The sequence below is a fragment of the Siphateles boraxobius genome, unplaced genomic scaffold (assembly GCF_051911475.1).
Source record: "Siphateles boraxobius isolate OS27281-9 unplaced genomic scaffold, OSU_SipBor_1 13, whole genome shotgun sequence".
Lineage (NCBI taxonomy): Eukaryota > Metazoa > Chordata > Actinopteri > Cypriniformes > Leuciscidae > Siphateles > Siphateles boraxobius.
The window spans coordinates 17,527,180-17,547,368 of NW_027508733.1; the positions used below are offsets into that span (position 1 = coordinate 17,527,180).

The following is a 20,189-nucleotide window of genomic DNA, read 5'->3' on the forward strand; positions in this document are numbered from 1 at the left end:
AATATACCCAACTTTTGAATGGTAGTGCTGCTTTGTATAGTTATTCATTCTTGATAAATCAAACACTAATCGGCCTCCTTGCAAGCATTTCAAACCAGTTTGAAAGCGTAAAACAAAAGCGAGTTGTTTAATGTGTTTACCGTCCTTTTTTCTCTTTTTGCGCACCTCAGGTAATCGTATACGAACAGCTGGATTATTAGCTATGCATGAGAGGAACTATCTGCGACTGACTCATTAATGGACGCCATCAATGGCCGTTAATTAGTTCAGATGCTTGTTTGTGTTGTCACCGAGATGTCTGTTTGTATTTGCGGAAAAACTGCAGCCACTGCACGCTCCGCCAGGCGTGACACAAACAGCATGTTTACGTGTTTTTTTTAACATTCCAGTCACATTAAAGGGGACGTCCTCAGAGAAATAAAGTGCAACTGAGTTTCAGACCACGTAGTCGGAGGAAGGATGGCAGAGGATGCTAAATTGTCTGTGCCTTGGCTTGAATAACAAGAGAGATCGTTTTTCTGTCAAACTTAACTTTAAACAGCAATGCATAAAAAAATTTAAAAAATTCTGGGCGGAGAAATCAAAGGTCATTTAGAGGTGAAGCGTTTCATTTCTGCATCTCTAAACGGAATTGAACAAATATGAGTGGATGTTAGAAAAGTCAAAAGAGCCAAAAAAAATGTTTAGTGAAATACATGAATTTATTTCAGGAATCATTTTCACAAATATAGTAACGTTTGAAAAGCGTGAAAAAACATTATATTATACCTTATACATAAATTAATATTTTTAGATATTATATTTACAAATTGAAAACGATAGTGTAACCCTGTCAGGTTAATAAGTAGTAAAATATGGGCCCAGTGTCCTCAGTGCAGCAATAACACCTCATGTCATTTCCTCATCCTCTCCGGACAGGAAGCTGTAAAATAATGAGAAACTCTTAAAAATAAAAGTTATTTATTGGCATAGATTGTTCCATGAAAAGCTTTAAACATCCATGGAGCCTTTCCATTGGACAAAAGTTTCTTTATAGTGAAAAAAAAAAAGATTTATTAAATTATTAAAATGTCCTTCACACTAAGAAAGAAAAGGTTCTGATGATTCTTTGAGGAACCAAAAATGGTTCTTCGACCACGATAACCCGCTTTTGGAAACTTTATTATTAAGAGTGTTTATTTGCATGTTTTTCTAAAGAAAGAAAAAAGCGTTTATTTATTTATTTATAATTACCTTTCTAGAACAAAGAGTTCCCATGTAGCCACTTCTACAAGCGCACACATTTGGTCGGACACATCGGCTTCCATACAAACACCTCTGTTCACAGATTGCTGTAAAAAAAAGTTTATCAAGTTATATTTTAAGTCGTAGATACATTTTTGATGGTTGATTCAGAACATTTCATTGCCAATGTAAGTTACATTCTCCTATCACATTGTAAGATGGTTAGTACATGAAAATGAATGAATATGCACATTTGATGGCAGAAATTAAAAACTTACAAATGATACTGGAAAGAAAAAAACTATATTCAATATTTATTGTAAATATTCCTGGTCTGATTGTAAATAATTCCTTAGTGCATGTTTTTCCTAAAGATTTTTTTGTTTGTTGAATATTAAAAAAAATTATTAAATCTTTCCCCACCAGCGTTTTTGATCATTTTCACAAACATTTAATGGATATTTTGTTGTATGAATATCTGAACATGAAATAAATCAAAAGAAAGAACAGACCCTCCGCTTTTAAACTAAAGAACCTGTTTATTCACTTGAATGTGGGTAAGTTTCATAAACAAGACAACATTTTGATCAAAATCCATCTCCAAGCTTGAAAATTGCGTTAATGGCGGGGAAAGAGTTAAGAGTTAGAACTAAAATCAATTGTTAATAATCAGTACATGTTTTTCTAAACAAAAAGAGTTGTGAAATTTCATTTATTTAATAATAACAGTAATAATAAAAACTTGTATCAAAAAAAAAATTGTATTAATTTATGTGTAACATTTAATCACAACTAAAACTGTGTGGGTGGGGAAAACTAATATTAACCATTTATATAATAGTGTAGTTTTAAAGATCCAACCAAATGCTGGTGGGGGAAAAAAAATTATTTTTAGTTCACCTTTTAGTGCCTAATCGTGTTCTGTTCACACACAGTTCAGTAATTCACGAAAGTGACCACCGTATTCTACAACCGAAATAACTCCTGAAAAATGCAGGTAGTGACAAGGGCATTTACAAAAATTCAACATAATGTGTATGGAACTTTGACTCATTTTTGTTGCCAGATCCAGCTAGAAAAAACGCAAACAGGAACAAGCCCGTAATAAACCCGAGATGAATCCAAATGCTTTATATTTAAGACAAAACCAGGATATTGTGACCCACACCTACCCACTTTAATATCTCCATAAACTTGATCGCTTTAAGAACCAAACCCAAACAACAAGCCCAAAAAAGCTTATAATAAGTGGACATGGCAACACTTCAAGAACGTGTTCTGCGAAGCAACAATCCAAATATCAACAAAATACGACGACTCAGTAGACGGTGGTTTAGTTAACAATGCAGGACATAATGAGTCTTTGGTTGCTTGTAATATTACTTTTGTCAAAAATAGTGGATACCAAACACATGAGATGCCAAAATGTATAATTTCGGGAGTGAGTCTTGTTCTGTACACACCTGGAACGATAATTTAGGGGATTCACTCCCATATTTAAATGCATTTACAACTCTTGAAACTTTACAATGTGTATATGGCCAAAGACTCCAAAGAGCCCCAAAATTTAAAGTTATATCTACAGTATTTATATAAAATTTCATTTTGAATGAACTATTCTTTCAATAACGCAGGTCAAGCTCAAGGAAAAGCCATTTCAAATTGTCCCCGATCTACTACCATCATGAGAACATCACCCATCGCACTTCACTTTCAGTAGTAAACATGAATTCCTACTTCCCTGCCAAACACAGATGATCTGTCTGTTTTTCACCAGACGCATCACCAACAACCGCAGAGCACAGGAACAGAAGAGATGCTATTTAGATTATTTTACAGCGAACTCGAGCGAGTCTTTTGAGATTCACCGTGGTGTGGTTGTGGTGAAACGATTACATTTGGGATGGGAATCACTTACGGATTTGGCAGAGACTCCCCCTCCAGCCGGGACTACAGTGGCAGGTGTTCGGCCCCACACATTCACCTCCGTTTAAACACTTCTGCAGACAAACAGCTGGCGAAACAGAAACAAATAGAGAAACAAGGCTCAAACCAGTGGCACTCATTATCAAAAATCAAGCGTAGCGTCAGTTCTGGCAGGTCACGTTGGTCAAGCTCGCATCAGCTGATCCACGTCTACCTATAGGAATACAACGCCAATCACTGTATACATATATAAGCTCCTTCAGTATTATCAGCAGCTATGGTGTTTCTCAGGAGCTAAAACCCTCCTCCATCCCCAGCTCCTCCTGTCGTCAGTCATTATGGCATTCTGATTCCCCTTGAATCAGAATACATTCTCGAATATTGTTGTACTTTAAAATCTTGAATTAATGATATCTGCAATACATTCATGTTGGTTCTGTTCTGCTTACCCTCAGATACTGCTCTTATCCATGCTAAACTGCATGGATGCACAGGGAGTTCTTGCCCAGAACAGAGCCACACCACCAATCCAAACTGTATGCTACTTGTCAATCGTATTTGAAGATAGTGGTCCTGACATGTGTGGTTTCTATGTTGTATAACCACAATTCTTCTAATTCCTGTTAAATATTACATTACAACTGAGAGGTTTATGTTTCAAGACATAATTAAATCATCTGGGAAAGTGGACCGTGTGCTCACTGGGGTCAGAGGACATTGCTGTGACTGATGGGTCTCATGTGCAAACTGGAATTTTTCACACTTTAACATTTGTTAACATGAGGTAAGGAGGTCGCTCAAGGTCTTTTTCAGGATTAGGTTTGGTACTCACGTTTATCACATCTCTTTCCCCTCCAGCCTGACGCACAGTCGCACACATCTGGTCCGACGCATCGCCCTCCGTTCATACACACTGGCTCACACACACCTGTGGAGGAATGGGAGTAAAGTAAAGCTTTGGATTTACTCAGACCCACAGGGGAAAGATAATCCAATCCATCATTTAGAGTTTGATTGGTCAAGATGTGGCTGAAATACTGATTTAAACTGACAGCAATAATAAAATACTAAATAAAATAAATAAAAAATAGAAACATTTCTTGTATTAAATAAAAAAAATATAAAATTTGTTTTGATGATATTATTAATAATAGTATTACTTTTTAACGTTTTATTATTAATACTTAATATGTTTTTTTATGTCTTATTATATATACTTTTAAAGTGATGGTTTATTATTAATAAATAAATAATGGATTTCGTTCTTATTTATTATAGAATATGAGTATAATAATAACAATAATATTAATAATAATAACAACAGTTATTGTTATAAATAATACTTATATAAATAATTTGAATAATAAAGGATTACATTTTTTAAGTTATTAACAAGTTATACATTTTTAGTAATAATACCATAATACCATAACTATAACAGCAACAATAATATAATTATTCATATAAATAATATTTTATAAATCAATGGCTTAATAAATTAATCATTAATTATTTTTTCTATTTGAATTTTTTTACCTAATAAATTTAATAATTTACCTTATTATTATCATTATTAAAGTTTTCTTTATTCCCTCTGTATTTAAAATAATAATAATAATTTGCCGTTTACTTTTCTGTAGTGTGAAGAATATTTGGATTTTCTTTTACACCTCAACATAAGGATATTGCCAACAGTTTTTCAATATTATTTTAATTGGAATATTCATATAACGAGACCAAATTATTTAATTTAGTCCAGATTCCATATGTTTCATAATTCTAACAGTTAAGTAACTGTATTCATCTCTTTTCCTCCTCGAACAGACTGGCCTTATGTAAACTCTTCAAGTGATGTCTGATCTTTGCTCCCAGAGCGCCATTTTGATCAACAAAACAACTCTATGCTTTTCTTGCATATGCTTTGATTTTACTACCATCATGTTATGCGCTTCACATGGGGGAAGTACTAAACTTTAAGCTTATGTTTGGAGCTTGGTTTGTCGTTAAACGTGTGAAACTGACCCGGCACCTGATCCTACCAGTCTTGGCTTGGATAGAAGTCCTTCGTAAAAATGTCAGGAAGACAGCACTTACTTTTCTCGCAGCGCATCCCTGAATATCCCTCTACACATGAGCAGATGTTGTTTCGTGCACAGTGACCGCCATTCTTGCAAGGTGGACTGCACACGGCTGAAAGAAAGAGAAGTGCATAAGATGTCCAGCATCTGATGAGTTAATATCAGACCTGTGTTCTTTGAACAGATGATGGATACATCAGACAGCTGTAAGGTGAAATAAACGACAGCAAATCTGACATGACCATGAAAACGCACTCTAAAAGCTTCTACATTTCACCCAAACTTGAAGCAACCCAGACATTAGAGTCATTCCCTATTATCAAAAACATCTTTACCAGACGACTGTTTCAAGCCATTAAGCGAATCATTCCTCACCGCATGGAGCTGCTATGAAGGAATCGATGTATACACATCAAACCTGAATCTAAGGCTATGACATGAGTGAAAGACTTCAATAGAATCCAAATGGTTTTTAGGGCTGGTCCATTTTATCGTTTTAAAGTGCAGTAGTCATGCTTCACCCCTGCGCTGTTAAGAAATTGATATCTGGCCTCTGTAAGCTCTCAAAAATAAGGCAATGCATCAGGAAAGTTGATTCAAAAAGAAAAGCCGTTACCGTTTTGACACCGAGCCCCGTAGAAACCAGGCTGACAGGTGCAGGAGTTCGGCCATACACAGGTTCCACAGTTGAGACACACGGGGTCACACAGAGCTAAAGACAAACACGTTTATTAAATAAAATATAAATGAAACCCAGGCAGTTGTTATCTGATCAAATCTCACAATTGTGAGTGTTTGCGAGGTCAAAATCACAGCTCTGCTGTTGAAAAACTATGGTTTAGGTCTTCAAGGGGACTAAAACTGTTAGTCCCCTTGAAGTTATAAATATGGATATTTTTCTTACAAAAACGCATCGCTTCACTTTAAAAGGCCGTTATTAACCCCCTGGAGCCGTATGGATTACTTCTATGATGGATGGATGCACTTTTTTTGGGCTTCAAAATCAGTTACTATTCACTCCCATTATAAAGCTTGGAACAGCCAGGATATTTTTTAATATAACTCCGATTGTGTTTGGCAGAAAGAAGGAGTGTGAGTAAATTATGGGATGATTTTCATTTTTTGATGAACTAACCCTTTAAGTAAAATAAAAATGAAATATGAGATGAAAGTGTAAGTGTAAACTTTTTAAACATTGCCAATTAATTTATACACTAATAAGCAACGCTTGTGTTGTTCTTAAAACACTTACCTACACATACCAACATTATATTGCTTCACCCTTTTGCTTTGTTAGGAGAGTCTGAGTTGATGTATATTGTTTTTTGTAGATGTTATTAATGTGAATAAAAACTGATTTTTTTACTCTGAGCCGGCTAGTAATTAATCCTCTCAGGTGGACGAGAGGAAGTTATCATCAGGCTGGAATAATGGCTGGTGTTTTCTCTGAGCCGCCAGAACGGAATGAAAAATGAACAGATAGAGGTTCTACAACAGCTAAATGCCACCAGGAAGCAGCACACACACATATGATGGATTTAGTGAGAAGAGATTGGTCCCACTGGGAGCCAACCACACACACTCTCACCTGTCTCGCACGATGGTCCCGTCCACCCCGCCAGACATTCGCACTCATCTGGTGATGCACACTTCCCTCCGTTTTGACAGTGACGGTTGCACACCACTGTGTAATTGAAACCAAAACACAAGTAATGTCTCCTGTGACCACTAGGGGTGTAAGAGTTCATGTTTAACATCCACATGCACCTGAAATCCAAGCAAACATGATTTATCGGGACTCACTGGTTTCACATCTGGGCCCAACGAAACCATAGGGACATGAGCAGGTGTCTCGACCCACGCAGGTGCCTCCGTACAGGCAGGGCGAACTGCAGAGAGCTGCAGGGATATTCATACGACCAAATGCACACAAAATACAGTCATGTTTCACACAAAGTAAACAGCTAACACATAACTCATCAAGGCTGCACAGATTATTTGGCACAGTTGCTTTTTTATGGAAAGGGCAAACGGCACATATTTGCAGATTCATATGCTACTTCACACTAGTTCACACTATTAACCCACACACATTTAAAACGTTCAGTCTTTTTCCTGAACACAAAAGGCATTTACAAATAAAGATGTCTAATACTAAATATGTAAATACCAACTGACTGCCAACAGACGAGCCCTTTTGATATGTCCTGTCGGAACTTTCTGTTTAATAGGAAATACATCAACACAGGAAAGAGCACATATACATACTTACAGCTATCACAGGTCTCTCCGTGGTAACCTGACATGCAATCGCATATATCAGGCGCGACACATTTTCCTCCATTCAGACAGGCTGGACTGCAGATAGCTGTGAAAATCCAAAATTACATTATTCTACAATTGCCATACGGGTGTTAGTGTGTCTGATCGTACCGTATTCACAATATTATAAACAAGTGTGTGTTTGTTTTTGACCTGTTTCGCAGTTGGGGCCACTGTATCCCTTCTTGCAGCGACATGTGTTAGGGGCCGCACACTCCATGTTTCTACCGCAGGCATGTCTGCACACGGCTGAGGGCACAAATGGCATGCAAACACAAATAACACATGGTCAGATTCACTCCATCAACACGCAAACACATATTTGCCTCCATCTGCGGCCTGAAGCACAGGAAGCAAGTGTATACAGATTCTTTATGTCCTGTACCTATTTTAAATGTGTGCTTTTCACTTTAAATTAAAGTGAGTTGTTGTAAAAGTGAAAGTGACGCCAGTGTTATATTTTTAGATAATTACCATGCTTGCTTTTTAAAATTCAAGTCCTTCCTTCGAGCATTCTGAAAACTACAGGGCTGATTTGAATAGTTGGGTAACTTTCACAGCATATTTAATGAAAAAGCTAGATCCACTTCCATCTGCTTTGTAACGCTCAATGCAAGACACCTGCGACTGTTATGTGCATGTTCACACCATATTCATACTTTGAAAACAGTGCCTGAAAATAATCCATGAATGCATAAGTAATCATTGTTGAGTAAATTTCAACAGTAATGCAATATCATGGGGTTACAATAGCAAACATGTTTCTAGTGATTCTTCCACCCTGTGATCCTAATTTCCTCAGGTTCATGAACCCACGGGATGGAGCTCCAGGAATGCATTTATTCCTCATGCCGAGAGCATGCTCGGGGAATGATCTTATTGTTTACAGCAGTTACTGTCAGTTGTAAGTCTAAAACTCAACATGCTGCATACTTTTCCGTAGTTTAGAACTCAGACGGCATGCCTGCAGTTTGTTCACTGACCATGCATATAAAACTGGCAATTACTATATAAATATTGTAGTTCAGATCGGACTAGCTACATTATTTACACCTAGTAGTATATTTAAGGGTACATACCACTATAAGGTACTAATATGCGCTTTTAGGCGTGGATAAGGAATAAATATCTAGGGTACTGGTAAGTGATGTTGTACACTTAAAAGTGCAATATTTTCATACACTACAGACAGTGTAAGAAGTTAATTTTTGCCCAGCCATGTATGTGATGGATAAGTCTCTATTTTTGGGCTCACAGGACAAACTCAAAAAAAGTAATCAATACATCTAAAATTACCTCTGCACATTCGGCCATCTCCCGTGTACCCCAAAGGACACCGACCACATCTAGGTTGCCCGTCACCTGCAATCTCACAGTGGACACCTGGGTAGCAAGGGACATCTGCACATGTGAAGCTTCTTTCCTCTAAAATAACCACATTTCTGCTCTTGCTTTGGTGTTTACGGTTCTGAAGAGTTGGTTGGTTATCCAGAGATTGGGTGTTGCTTTGTTCACCAAGGTAGGTGAAGCTCTCCTGGGGCAGTGGTTGAGTCTCATATGGGTCTTGGATTCCAGTCCCAAGCCCTCCATCTGCGGATAACTCAGTCTCAGAGAAGGAGAAGGATAGGGAGGTTAGAGCTGCTGTTAGGGATTGCTGGTTGTCTGGAGGTGTCAAAGGTCGAGATCGGGTAATTGTGGCCAGACTGGATTGCTGCCTCAGTGCCTCGACATGCCTCGAAGTGTGAGGTAAAGTGACCTTTCCAGGCGTGACGCCCGCAAATCCATGTGCCGAGACTTTAAATGAAGCATCTCGCTCCTCTGGACTTGGAAGAACTTTGAGTTGATTGAGAGAGCGAGAAAGGAGTCGATCCCTGCTGTTGGTTGAGGCGGGTGTGCGTCCCGCCATCAGTGCCAACTCCCCTCTAACTGTAACAGGTGGAAAGGTTGGTGGGTGGGGGATGTGAGAGGTGGCCTGATGGTGTGGGGTCCTCACTGGTGAGGATAGGCGTCTCTGAGGTTGCCTGAATGGAAGGACGGGGAGGTGCAGATGGGGAACACTGTGGGAGACATGGGGTAGGTTGTTCTTGGCTTGGGTCAGTTGCGGTGAGTAGCGGGGTGCTAGATGAGAGGACAAGCTTATTACGCAAGATGGCAAGCAAATTGTCATGCTTATGAACAGTAAATACTTTTAGTTCAGCTTTAAAAAGTTTACTTGTCAGCCACAACAAGGTACGGTAAGGCTTATTACCAAGCAAAAAAGAACAAGGACACCAAAATGAAAGGAAGAGATTGACTGTATTCTGCAGTTATCATTCAAACACAATCCTCTGGTGATCTTGAACAGCCCTTTGAAGATTTTTTCACAATGAGACCACCAGAAGTGCAGTTATGATGAAATAGTGCTCATACTAGTTTAAAACCTTTGGTGATGCTGGTATATTTACTCATAAACAACATATAGTTGCTTTGGCCGCTCAACAAAATTTATTCTGTCCCCCATCCACAAGCAAGGAACAAAGACGCAATACAACAAAACGCAATGCTAACAATAGAGACACACTGCCGTTTTTGAGTGTGTAGGAATCTGGGCCGCATGTGGCGACAATGAGGGAATTATCAGAATGAAGCTGTTTCTTTTCTAGTTCCCACTGTGGCTGCTCATGGATTCACTTCTGATAACGGCACTATTAGGAATGATTCCAGCAGTGGCCCATTCACAAGGAAAATGCATTAAAAGTCATTACCCAACTCTGAAGGCTTTTGCCGTCGTGCTGCGATATTGCAACATAGGAAAATGTATTTGAGGGATTTTTCTAGCAAAAGAACAGATTAAGAAGTCTAACGACATTTCCATTGAGTGAAATGTAACATACTGTACTCAGGGGATAAGAAAGGATAAGATGCAGTCTGGTAGTTTTGCTTTTCAAATATAAAAAGAGAATCAAAGACCAAAGAACTAAAACTCTTACTCTGTTAACAAAAAAAAAAAAAAACTTCTTTACTGTCTTTCCTATCCTCATCCCCTCTCTAAATGAGTTAACACATTATTTTCCTAATTCCTTACTGTCTCTTTCTGTTCCCTATTCCCGTCAGCCAAAAACACATTGTGGGTCAGCAACCACCATGCCGCAGCCTGTGCATGACTGAGCATTAGACGTTTCCAGGTCTTAGTTATCAACCGTATCAACCTGTCGCGTTCTGAGGATGACGACAGCGTTGTTTCCTATTCGTTATGTTTTTCTCTAATTACTGGAGCTCGGCGCTTTTGGGAGATGAAACAAGGAGGATTAAGAATGGATTGAAGAGGAAAACAGTGACAAATTAAATTTTAGCTTTGTTTAAAAAATTCATCTAAGACTTCATGTTGATGCAACAACTTTGAAAAAGTTATATTGTTAAGTTTTGTGTTGATTGAAAGAGCTATATATATTATAATTGAACTAAAAAAATTAAATCCAGTTGACTCATTTAGGCTTTCCATTGATTTGAAGAACTGTCAGCAATGTTTCAAAAAGTACTTACTGCTATGCTTTGATTGTTTCGTGCATGTACGTCCATTGCCGTGATAACCTGGTGGACATCGTCCGCAAACATAGCCAGTGTAGGGTGGCCGGAGGTCAATGCACTGAACACCTGGAAAACACGGCCTACTTGCACACTTTAATGTCATATTTAGTCCGTTGGGAAAACCTGCAGTGGAGAAACATGACATGGTTGCTTTTTTAGGTTTGCCATACATTTTGAATGCATGGACATTAAGTTTTGTCAGCCTTTACTCCTACTCATTAGCATCTTAGAAGGAGACTGATGTGAATTTACGGTCAGAACCCCTCTGGGTTCTGGATCGTCCGGTGCTTTCACCTTTACTTCAACTCCTACCAACAATTTCATAGTCTCACGTGGCCTCCATATCCTATAATGGTTACCCAACCGCAACAGATTGGTTAAGGATTAGCTATGCAGGGAAACTGAGGTCTCGCTCATACACAAGGGAAGATGTGCTGATGTCAGAAGGTGTGAAGCAATAACCTGAAATTTTTACGTCATTTTCTGAGACTAAAAGTTACCCGATAGTTTTATACACAACTAAACAAACTGACATCTTTTTTACTCCACCACATAGAGGCTATAAGACTCATCTGAGCACTTATGGAGCGCAAGGGAAATGTTTTTTGCAGCAGTATATGGGGGTCACATCACCATATTTTTTGAATAAGTACGCCCTCATCTTGCTCACAATCACCCAGATGCATGCACCTGTTCTGTTGAGCTTCACGTGCCATGTCAAATAAAACAAGAAGCCTGCCCTCTGCCAGTGGAGCAGAGAAAGATGAAAGAGTTAGCAGCTGTCTTCCATTAAAAATAGATTTATCGGCCCTGTGATTACACATATCAAGGGTTATTGCCCGGGCTTTTTGTCCCATTTTCGCAAGGTCAGCACAAATCCCTTAGACAACGACGGGATTTATTGGCCAAGGGGGTGACAGCTCGCATCCCCTCTGCTTGCCATCTCATTTTCCTCCATAAGTGTGATGGCAGGCAATTTGCAAGCCGGTAAGACTGTATTAGCAAGAGATGAGGTGCTCCTAAGGACGATAGCGTCTTTCCAGAGTGTGCTATTTGTCCCCGTTCCTAACACTCTGGCCTTAACTACCTTTCAGAAAAGATGACTCATGGGATAGCAAATCTTTGTGGACTTTACAAATCCCCTGTCCTCAATCTCAATCCTTTTATTTCCTTCCTCGCATTAATTATGACATAGACAAGAAAGGTAAGTGCAAACGAGGATTCGACAAGGAGACGTATTGTTGAAATTGCTTTGAGTGCTGGCCTGGGGACGAACGGCCATTGGAGACACTGTCTAATTTCATTTTCAATTAGTATTTACAAAAGGATGACCAGGGTACCTGAGAATGACAAGAATAAATTTAACCTTTGGGTTTGTAGCACACAGTAACTCAAATGTAAGAGTCTCTTTTGGGATCCTATTAATGAATGTTTCAACATTTGGTAATAACCTTTAAAATACAGACAGCAATTCCAAACAATTACACGGCGTCCCCGTCTACATTGACCCTCTGAGTTTGTAAAATTAAAATGGTCTTTGCATAGAGTGAGAGAAACGTTGTGCTAAATTGGTGAATTATAGACAATCCACACCTTTCCATAAAAAAGGACAATCCAAAATGAGAACTCTTGAATGTCACTATTGTTTCTTTTAGACTGCAATTAGGATTAGAAGGTAACAAATTATTAATGAATTCTGGTTCACATATTTTTCTCTTTGAGAATTTCAGTAATCTAAAATGTTTAAGATCTCAACATTATCAAACTGTTTTCATATTTGCAAAGATACCAAAGTCTGCAATCAAAAATCTGAAAATTTAAATTCTGAAATTCTTAAAATGATGCTATACATGTTCATTTTATAGCCCTACATTTTTACTGTATGCAAATACTGTCTCATCTCTGTCTCTTTTTCATTGCTGAAAACTATTTTTTGAAGAAAGATGATTGTGTGGTAATAAAATAAAAACAAAAAGCTGCAAAGATGTCTTTGCAAAGCTGGCTAGAGAACAAATATTCCATTGGGAACCCCGTCCAGTCTCTGTGGTTGATGTCTCATCTTTCTATCTTTCCATTTTACTCCCAGAGGACATAACCTGAGGGAGTGAAAATGAGAAGAGAGTGAAGATGAGGAGAGGGAACAGAGCCATAAAGCCAATTTACATTCCCCATACTGATGTCCTCCAGGGGCCTGTTGTGCCAGTGCCAGCAAATATCGTTAGGCCCCTGAGCTATTTTCAACAAAGTGCTATAAACATAGGTCTTATGACTTGTGCACTCTATTTCTCGCATCTTTGTCTTTGACAGGTCTGTATGAGGAAAATACCAAAATTCCAATCGTGAATCTCACTCCCAATTGTGTTCAGGTCAAATATGTCTCATGATGCAAAACACCAGATTTAACATAAATAATTGAACTGGTGTTTGCCTAAGTCAGATTACTTCTGTTTACGTCTGGTTATTTTATTTTTCTGTTGAGAAAAAGACCCCAGTAATCCCAGTTGTGTCTCCTTTAGAGTTTATGGAACCAACAAGAATTTGATGAGAAATGTCAGAGTTCATATTAATCATTTTACTCTTGAGTGCAGACTGCAATGTCTTGGCAAATGTGATGGAAATGTGAGACATTTTTGAGATCTCTTCCCAAATACTCAAGAAAATAATATTACTACAGTATTTTTGCTCAGGAGATCTCTTTAATGTCTCAGTTGTTACTTTCAGACAGCAATGAGGGGTTCAAACAGAGATGTTAGTTTATGTTTGTGTTTTTTTTCCCCTCCTGCTAAAAGACTCAAATCAAAGACTGTAATCAGTCTCCTCAAGAGTTTTAGATTAAGAAGTATTTGCTGAGAAATGTTGGATTTCATATTGAGATCCTATTGATTGCAGACTCTGGTATCATGTCAAAATGTGAGCACAATGAGACATTAGATCTTTTCCAAAACTCTCAGGAGATCTCTTTAACATCTCAGTTATGTCAGGTAAAGAACATTGAGATTGGATGGAGAGCAAATGGAGACAATTGTTTACATGTCGTGTTGTAGATTTTCCCCAGAGAAAAAGACACAAGTAATAATTTTTAGAGTGTCTCCTCTAAAATGTAAAATAATTAGAGTTTTAAGACTTAACTTGAAATCTAATTTGCATCTCATTGCAGAAGAAACAAATTATACAGTATATTGAAAAGATCTCATTTGTGATTTCAATTTTCTACAGGATTATGCAACTGATTTGACTACGTGCCTCTTGACCATAACTCTTCGAAATAGTGAGTGAGAGACGTCCTTTACCTAACCTTGTTCCGTCGAGTCTCACAGAGAGCATGAATGCCCGGTATGGCTAATTAGAATCGCTAATTTCAGGCATTATACCAAGATGAGAGGGTAAGAGGTGTGAGCACAAAGGCATGCCAGCAGGGCTTGTCTTGCTTTGTGCTTAGCAGCTGGAGGAAAGTCATTTCCTGGGAACATCACAAACACAAAAAAACCTAGCAAAGGAAATGACTCTAGGGGGATTGAACGGACATCACGCTGCGTCAGGGAAAGACAAAGAATCATTTTCTGCAATGTCATGACACCAGCAGTGGGCGATTTGGCTGCAAACGAAACCCTCGCGGTTTTGTTTCCTGGCCATCTGTGGACATGTAGAGACAGAACAATGGAAACAACTACTTGCCAGTTCTCTGACTCGCGCTGGTGGCAGCTTTGGTGACCGAGGTCTTGCTTGGAGCTTCGTTGGACTCTGTCAAGAGGTGAGTGGAGGTCGTTTTAGGAAGGGGGGTGGCCATTTTGCTGATGGGCCGCACCGCGGGAGCCGCGGATGAGGATACAGCCTGAGAGGTGATGGGACGAAATGTGACCAATCTTGCTGGTGCTGATGAAAGAAAGAGAGAAAGACTGATTCAAAATTAACTCGACAGCTTTTGCTACTGATGCCACAAGCATAGAATAAAGGACAGAGAGTGGGGTAAGTTGTTTCTCCCATTTTAATCTCGCAAACTGTGGACAATTTTGTACAACTGGACCCATGATGTACACTGTAAACCCTAAGGCTCTAAATAAATTAATTGGTTTGAGTAGGGCCAACTCAAATTATACAAATTAGTTCAATCAAATTAACTTTTATGAGTATTTAGAACTTTTTTCATTTGAGTTGACAAAACTGACACATTTTTAGAAAGTTGAATTGTTTCAATGTTTTGAGTTCTATGAACTTGTTTCTTTTAATTTAGACAAATTTAAATTTAACTGGAACTGGGCTAGGATTTCAATTTCCCAGCATGGTTTGCCATGACACTCAAAAGGGAGAATAAAATTAAATGTTATATAAAATGTAAATTAATTGTTATATAATGTTTTTGTTTAGTTTTTTTGTGCCAGATTAATGTTAAGTGGGAGATTTAGAAGTGTTTAATGTTTTGTTGCTTGTTAGAAGAGTTTCTGTTATGTTGGGTTTTTTTTTTGGGGGGGGGGGGGGGGGGGTGGAGAAGTGTATGTTAATTTTTTTTATATTGCTGTACTCATTCAGCAAATGCTATGCTATAGTGATGCTATCAAAGCATTGTGTCACCAATTAGCAGAGAAGCATTTATTGAATTAGCTAGTTAGAGCTAGCCAAGTTCCCACAACTAAAAATATATAAATTGAGATTACATGATAACTATTATTTTTTACTTACTAAAATATTTCAAGGTAAGAGCAATAAAAATGTATGCTTACAAAATAAAAATCTGCAAGTTCTGCTTACTTAAACGTCACATTTCTTTACTTATCATAAAAAATGATGTTACTGATTACCTCCAATTATTTGAGTTTTGCCAACTTATTCGGGTTTACAGTGTACTACTGCCTGGGATTGTGAAATGCACATGAAAAAAAAAGTTCAAGTTGAAGAACACAAGTTTAATAAAAAAAGAGGTATGGAAGCTTGTTTCCGCCTCTGAATAAAAAATAAAAAAGGGTAATTGCAACTTTTTATCTCGCAATTCTCACTTTTTTACTTGCAATTCTGGAAAAAAAATCTGAATTGTGAAATGTAAACTAGCAAATGCAAGTTATAAAGTCAAATTTGTGAGATATAAACTCAGAATTCTGAGAAAAAAGTATTTTTTTCCCTCTAAATTGGGCTTTATATCTTACAATTGTGCGTTTCAAACACGCAATTCTGACTTTATAACTTGCAATTGCGAGTTTATCTCACAATTCTGAGAAAAACAAGCTTCCATAGCGGGGTTATTGTGCATATTGTTGTTAAGGAAAATAGAATAACTTTATTCACCTTTGAAAAGGCTGCAAATGTTACCACATGGGTATGAAAAATTATAACCTAATTAAAGTTTTTGTTTTCTAATACAATATGTTCTGCGCAATACAGTATCTGATGGATGACCACAGTCCTTGTGGTTTGAGTTTCACTTCGGCTTCCTCTGGAGAATGAAAAGAAAATTTGATTGAAGATCTTTTTGGCTCTATTTTCCCCATTTTCCAAAACTGATTGTGCCATATTGTGCCATATCCGGCTTGATACAACAACCGCCTAGCAATTTCTACCGCTCTGAAGTGTTCTTCAAGGAAGAGTTTCAGTTTTGAGGCTGTCATCTCTTCAGCTTGTCAGAGAATCCGCACACCTGAGACATTCGAAATTCACTCCATCTCTCTCTCTCCACATGGAAACTACAGAGGGGATGTTTTAGCAATTATCTCTGGACAAGAGCAGAGTCTGGCACAGTGTCCATGCATGCACAGGGTGAATAACTATCTTTTGCCATCTGGATTGTATTGCTCTCCCACCCGCAGTTCTGCTGGTCATAATCAAAGCGGGTCGGCAGATCCAGCTCTCTCTGCTCTGTTGTATTTCTGCATTCTGAAATCACACAGATTGTGTTTGTAATAGCGGCCCGGGCCTGGATGAAGAAGTCATCAAATCGCTGTCCCCCTGATGGGGGAAAACGTGAACACAGGGCTCCTGTGAACGAGGGTTCATCGCTTGCAGATTACAGTCAAAAGACATTTGCAGAGCATTTTGTCAAAGCGCATAGAGGAAGATGGAAACCAGCTGTGAGAAGCCCCTTGAGCAGCAGTGCAGAGACCAACACAATGTATCTTTTCGTATAACAAAACCAAACAATCACTGAGATTTAAGGCCCTATGGTTTATGAGAGACTCAATAACAGTAGATTTCAGAGTTGATATGTTTGTATTCATGTCCAACACATTGCATTTTAAATTAATGTTTTTATTTAATTACTTAAAAAATGTCAAGTGGTATTGTGTTCCTCTTTCCCGCTTTAAGAGGACAATACCCTCATGCCAGGCAGTCGTTGTGAATAAAACTTTTGTTCTTAAATACAAATCAGATATTGTAGAAGAAAAAAGCTTAATTAAAAGACAACTTTTTGGTTTTTCCAAATGAAAATATGTTAAAACTTTAGAATAAATGTTAAATAGTGATTAGGATGTGTGCAACATAAAATAAAAATGTATTTCACATTTATTTAAATAGGCAAGTCACTTAAAGGGATAGTTCACACAAAAAGGAAAATTCTGTCATCATTCACACATCCTCATGTTGTTCCAAACCTGAATAAATCTTTTATTTTGTGTTCAACAGAATAAAGAAACTCATTCAGGTTTGGAACAACATATGGGTGAGTAAATGATGACAACATTTTCAGTTCTGGGTGAACTATCCCTTTAAGAGACTGTTTAAGTAAATAATTTGATACATCATTTTTATTTTATGTTGCACACATCCTAATCATTATTTAACATATATTCAAATGTTTCAAACATATTTTCATTTGAAAAACCAAGAATTTGTCTTTTAATTAAGCTTTATTCTTCTACAATATCTGATTTGTATTATGAATGTATTAATAGCCACTTTAGTGATTACACATTTTTAGTCTTAACTAAAAAATGTTTAAATAAAATATATTTAAAGATTATATATTATATGATATTCTTAATTATTTCATTTTTAAAAATGAGTTAATAAAAATATAGAAAAAGATTAAAATGTCAAGACAAAATATGTAGCTGTTATTTTAATGCAATACACTATTTTAACTTCTGTTTGGCAGTTCTGTGAGCATATTATACAGAGAAGCTCTCAAACTGAGACTTTGATGCTTTGAATTGAAAAGCCCTGTGTTCCCTAAAGTAAACCCTGGGTAGAACTGCAGGATTGTGCTGCTTTGGCCTCTGTGGGTAAACGTAAAACAAGAAAAGAAAACTCTTTTTTCCCCTTTTTGTATGTGCAACAAAGCTGGGGTCATATTTAGTTTGGCACTGTTTAACTTGGTTCTTGCTCTTTTTTCAGAGGCAGACTTAAGAGGCAGAAATATAGGGTTCTTACCTTTGCAGGAGATACCATCTCCCTCCAGGCCCCGAGGGCAGGGGCCACACCTGAAAGAGCCGAATCCGTTAATACATCTGACTCCAGGAAAACATGGCCCTCTCACACACTCATTCACATCATCCTGACATGTGACACCTATGGACAGAAAACAAATATTATTATTATAATTATTATTAGCAATAAATGCGTCTGTACAGATCTGAATCTGAAACTTTAGATTCCCTTGCAAAACGTTTGCGAGCGAACACAAGGTTTTTCGGGGGATCAAAAAACATTCGCGAGAGAAAGTAAAGGCTTTGAAATATATTTTTTCCACCCCCGTGTCTCTTTAGGGACTTCGTACGTCTGTGTATTTGTGTTGTGGGTTTTGTAGCGACTCTTTCTGCAAGTTACATCTTTTCTCCAGTAGGTGGCGACAAGTGGATTTAAGAGTAACTCATTCAACAGATTAGTTTAAAAAAAAAATCTGAATAATTGACAAACGAAAATTTAATGTGTGGTCACAATTGCAAAATTCCAGGCAAAATCTGCGTACAGAAATAATTAGCCCTCATGAAAATTTTTTGTGGATTCATATGGGAATGATTGAATTTTGCCTGCAAAAATGGTAAATGTGACAGCACCTTTAATGCGTTTATAACTAAATCATTCACAATCTGTTCAAAACACTGACTATGTGTCTGAAATAAAAACCTTCCCTACTATATGCAAAAAACATTACGCCAACAGAGTAGAATGTCCAAATACATAGTATTCAAAAAACTGTGGGCAAAAAGTACCCTGATGACCTACTAATTCAGGCAAGATTCTGAAGTGAGCATTCGATGGACACTTTACATTCCCATGAGGCCATGGGAGAGGATTTATGAATGGAGGTGAAGCAACACAACTGACGCTGGTAGGTCATGTGACAATAACAACATGGCGGATCTAGTATGTCCAAATTTCAATCATACTACACACATTCACACTATATAGAGCGTACTCTTTTAACAGTCACAAAGTAAATTCAAATGTAGAACCTACTCAGACGGTACGCGATTTCGGACGCAGCGTGATTCTTTTAGAAACTAAACAGTAAGTAATTGAATCATTCACTCAATCGATTCATACAAACACAGTGATTCGCTCAAGAACGATGAGTGTTGCTCAGAAAAGTGTAAATTTCTGCTTTGACTTTGGAACTATTTTCATTGGCGGGGCACAAATACACATTACCGAAAATACTGCGTTTAAAACGCAGGTTATTTATTATTATCTTATTTTTTGAACCTGCTGTAGTTACTTGTCCTTAAATTATGATATAGTGACTACATAGCAATTGCCAAACAACCACCATAATTGTAAAGTCAAGTTTGCGTCAATCATATTCCTGAATCAACTAACATGTTGGCTAATATATCTTGATTCATATGCATGTAGATAATGTTCGTTTATTATTGTCACTGTGAAGAACAATAGCATTTAAAGTCAATGGTACACTTCAGACCTAAAAAAATGGCTTTTTATCTGATAACCCTTATTCAAAGTTAAACTTTGTGTCCAAACACACTTCTCAGATACAGAAGTTTGGTGCTAACCAAATATAAAGCACATTTGAAATTCAAATGAAAAAAATAGAGTGAAGCATTGTTTCTAGAGAATGACGATCATTTCCTCCACTTCTATCCTCTGCTAAAACATCAGGAGTCCATACCAAGCACTGCTTTCAGC

General features: G+C 37.6%; 1 protein-coding gene across 1 annotated transcript in view; it reads right to left on the reverse strand.

Annotated features, from left to right (window-relative positions):
- Positions 1-682: 682 nt before the first annotated feature.
- The window catches only part of LOC143735891 (von Willebrand factor D and EGF domain-containing protein), an 81,367-nt gene continuing 61,860 nt past the window's right edge, over positions 683-20,189 (reverse strand). The window contains exons 19-32 of the mRNA XM_077226229.1: positions 18,474-18,611; positions 14,793-14,990; positions 11,073-11,240; positions 8,847-9,668; positions 7,704-7,799; positions 7,501-7,596; positions 7,032-7,127; positions 6,817-6,912; positions 5,845-5,940; positions 5,245-5,340; positions 3,983-4,078; positions 3,143-3,238; positions 1,234-1,331; positions 683-922 (exon numbers count right to left, since the gene is read on the reverse strand). Coding sequence (XP_077082344.1) covers positions 902-922; positions 1,234-1,331; positions 3,143-3,238; positions 3,983-4,078; positions 5,245-5,340; positions 5,845-5,940; positions 6,817-6,912; positions 7,032-7,127; positions 7,501-7,596; positions 7,704-7,799; positions 8,847-9,668; positions 11,073-11,240; positions 14,793-14,990; positions 18,474-18,611 — 2,213 coding nt within the window. The 3' untranslated portion in view covers positions 683-901. The remainder of the gene's footprint in view (positions 923-1,233; positions 1,332-3,142; positions 3,239-3,982; positions 4,079-5,244; positions 5,341-5,844; positions 5,941-6,816; positions 6,913-7,031; positions 7,128-7,500; positions 7,597-7,703; positions 7,800-8,846; positions 9,669-11,072; positions 11,241-14,792; positions 14,991-18,473; positions 18,612-20,189) is intronic.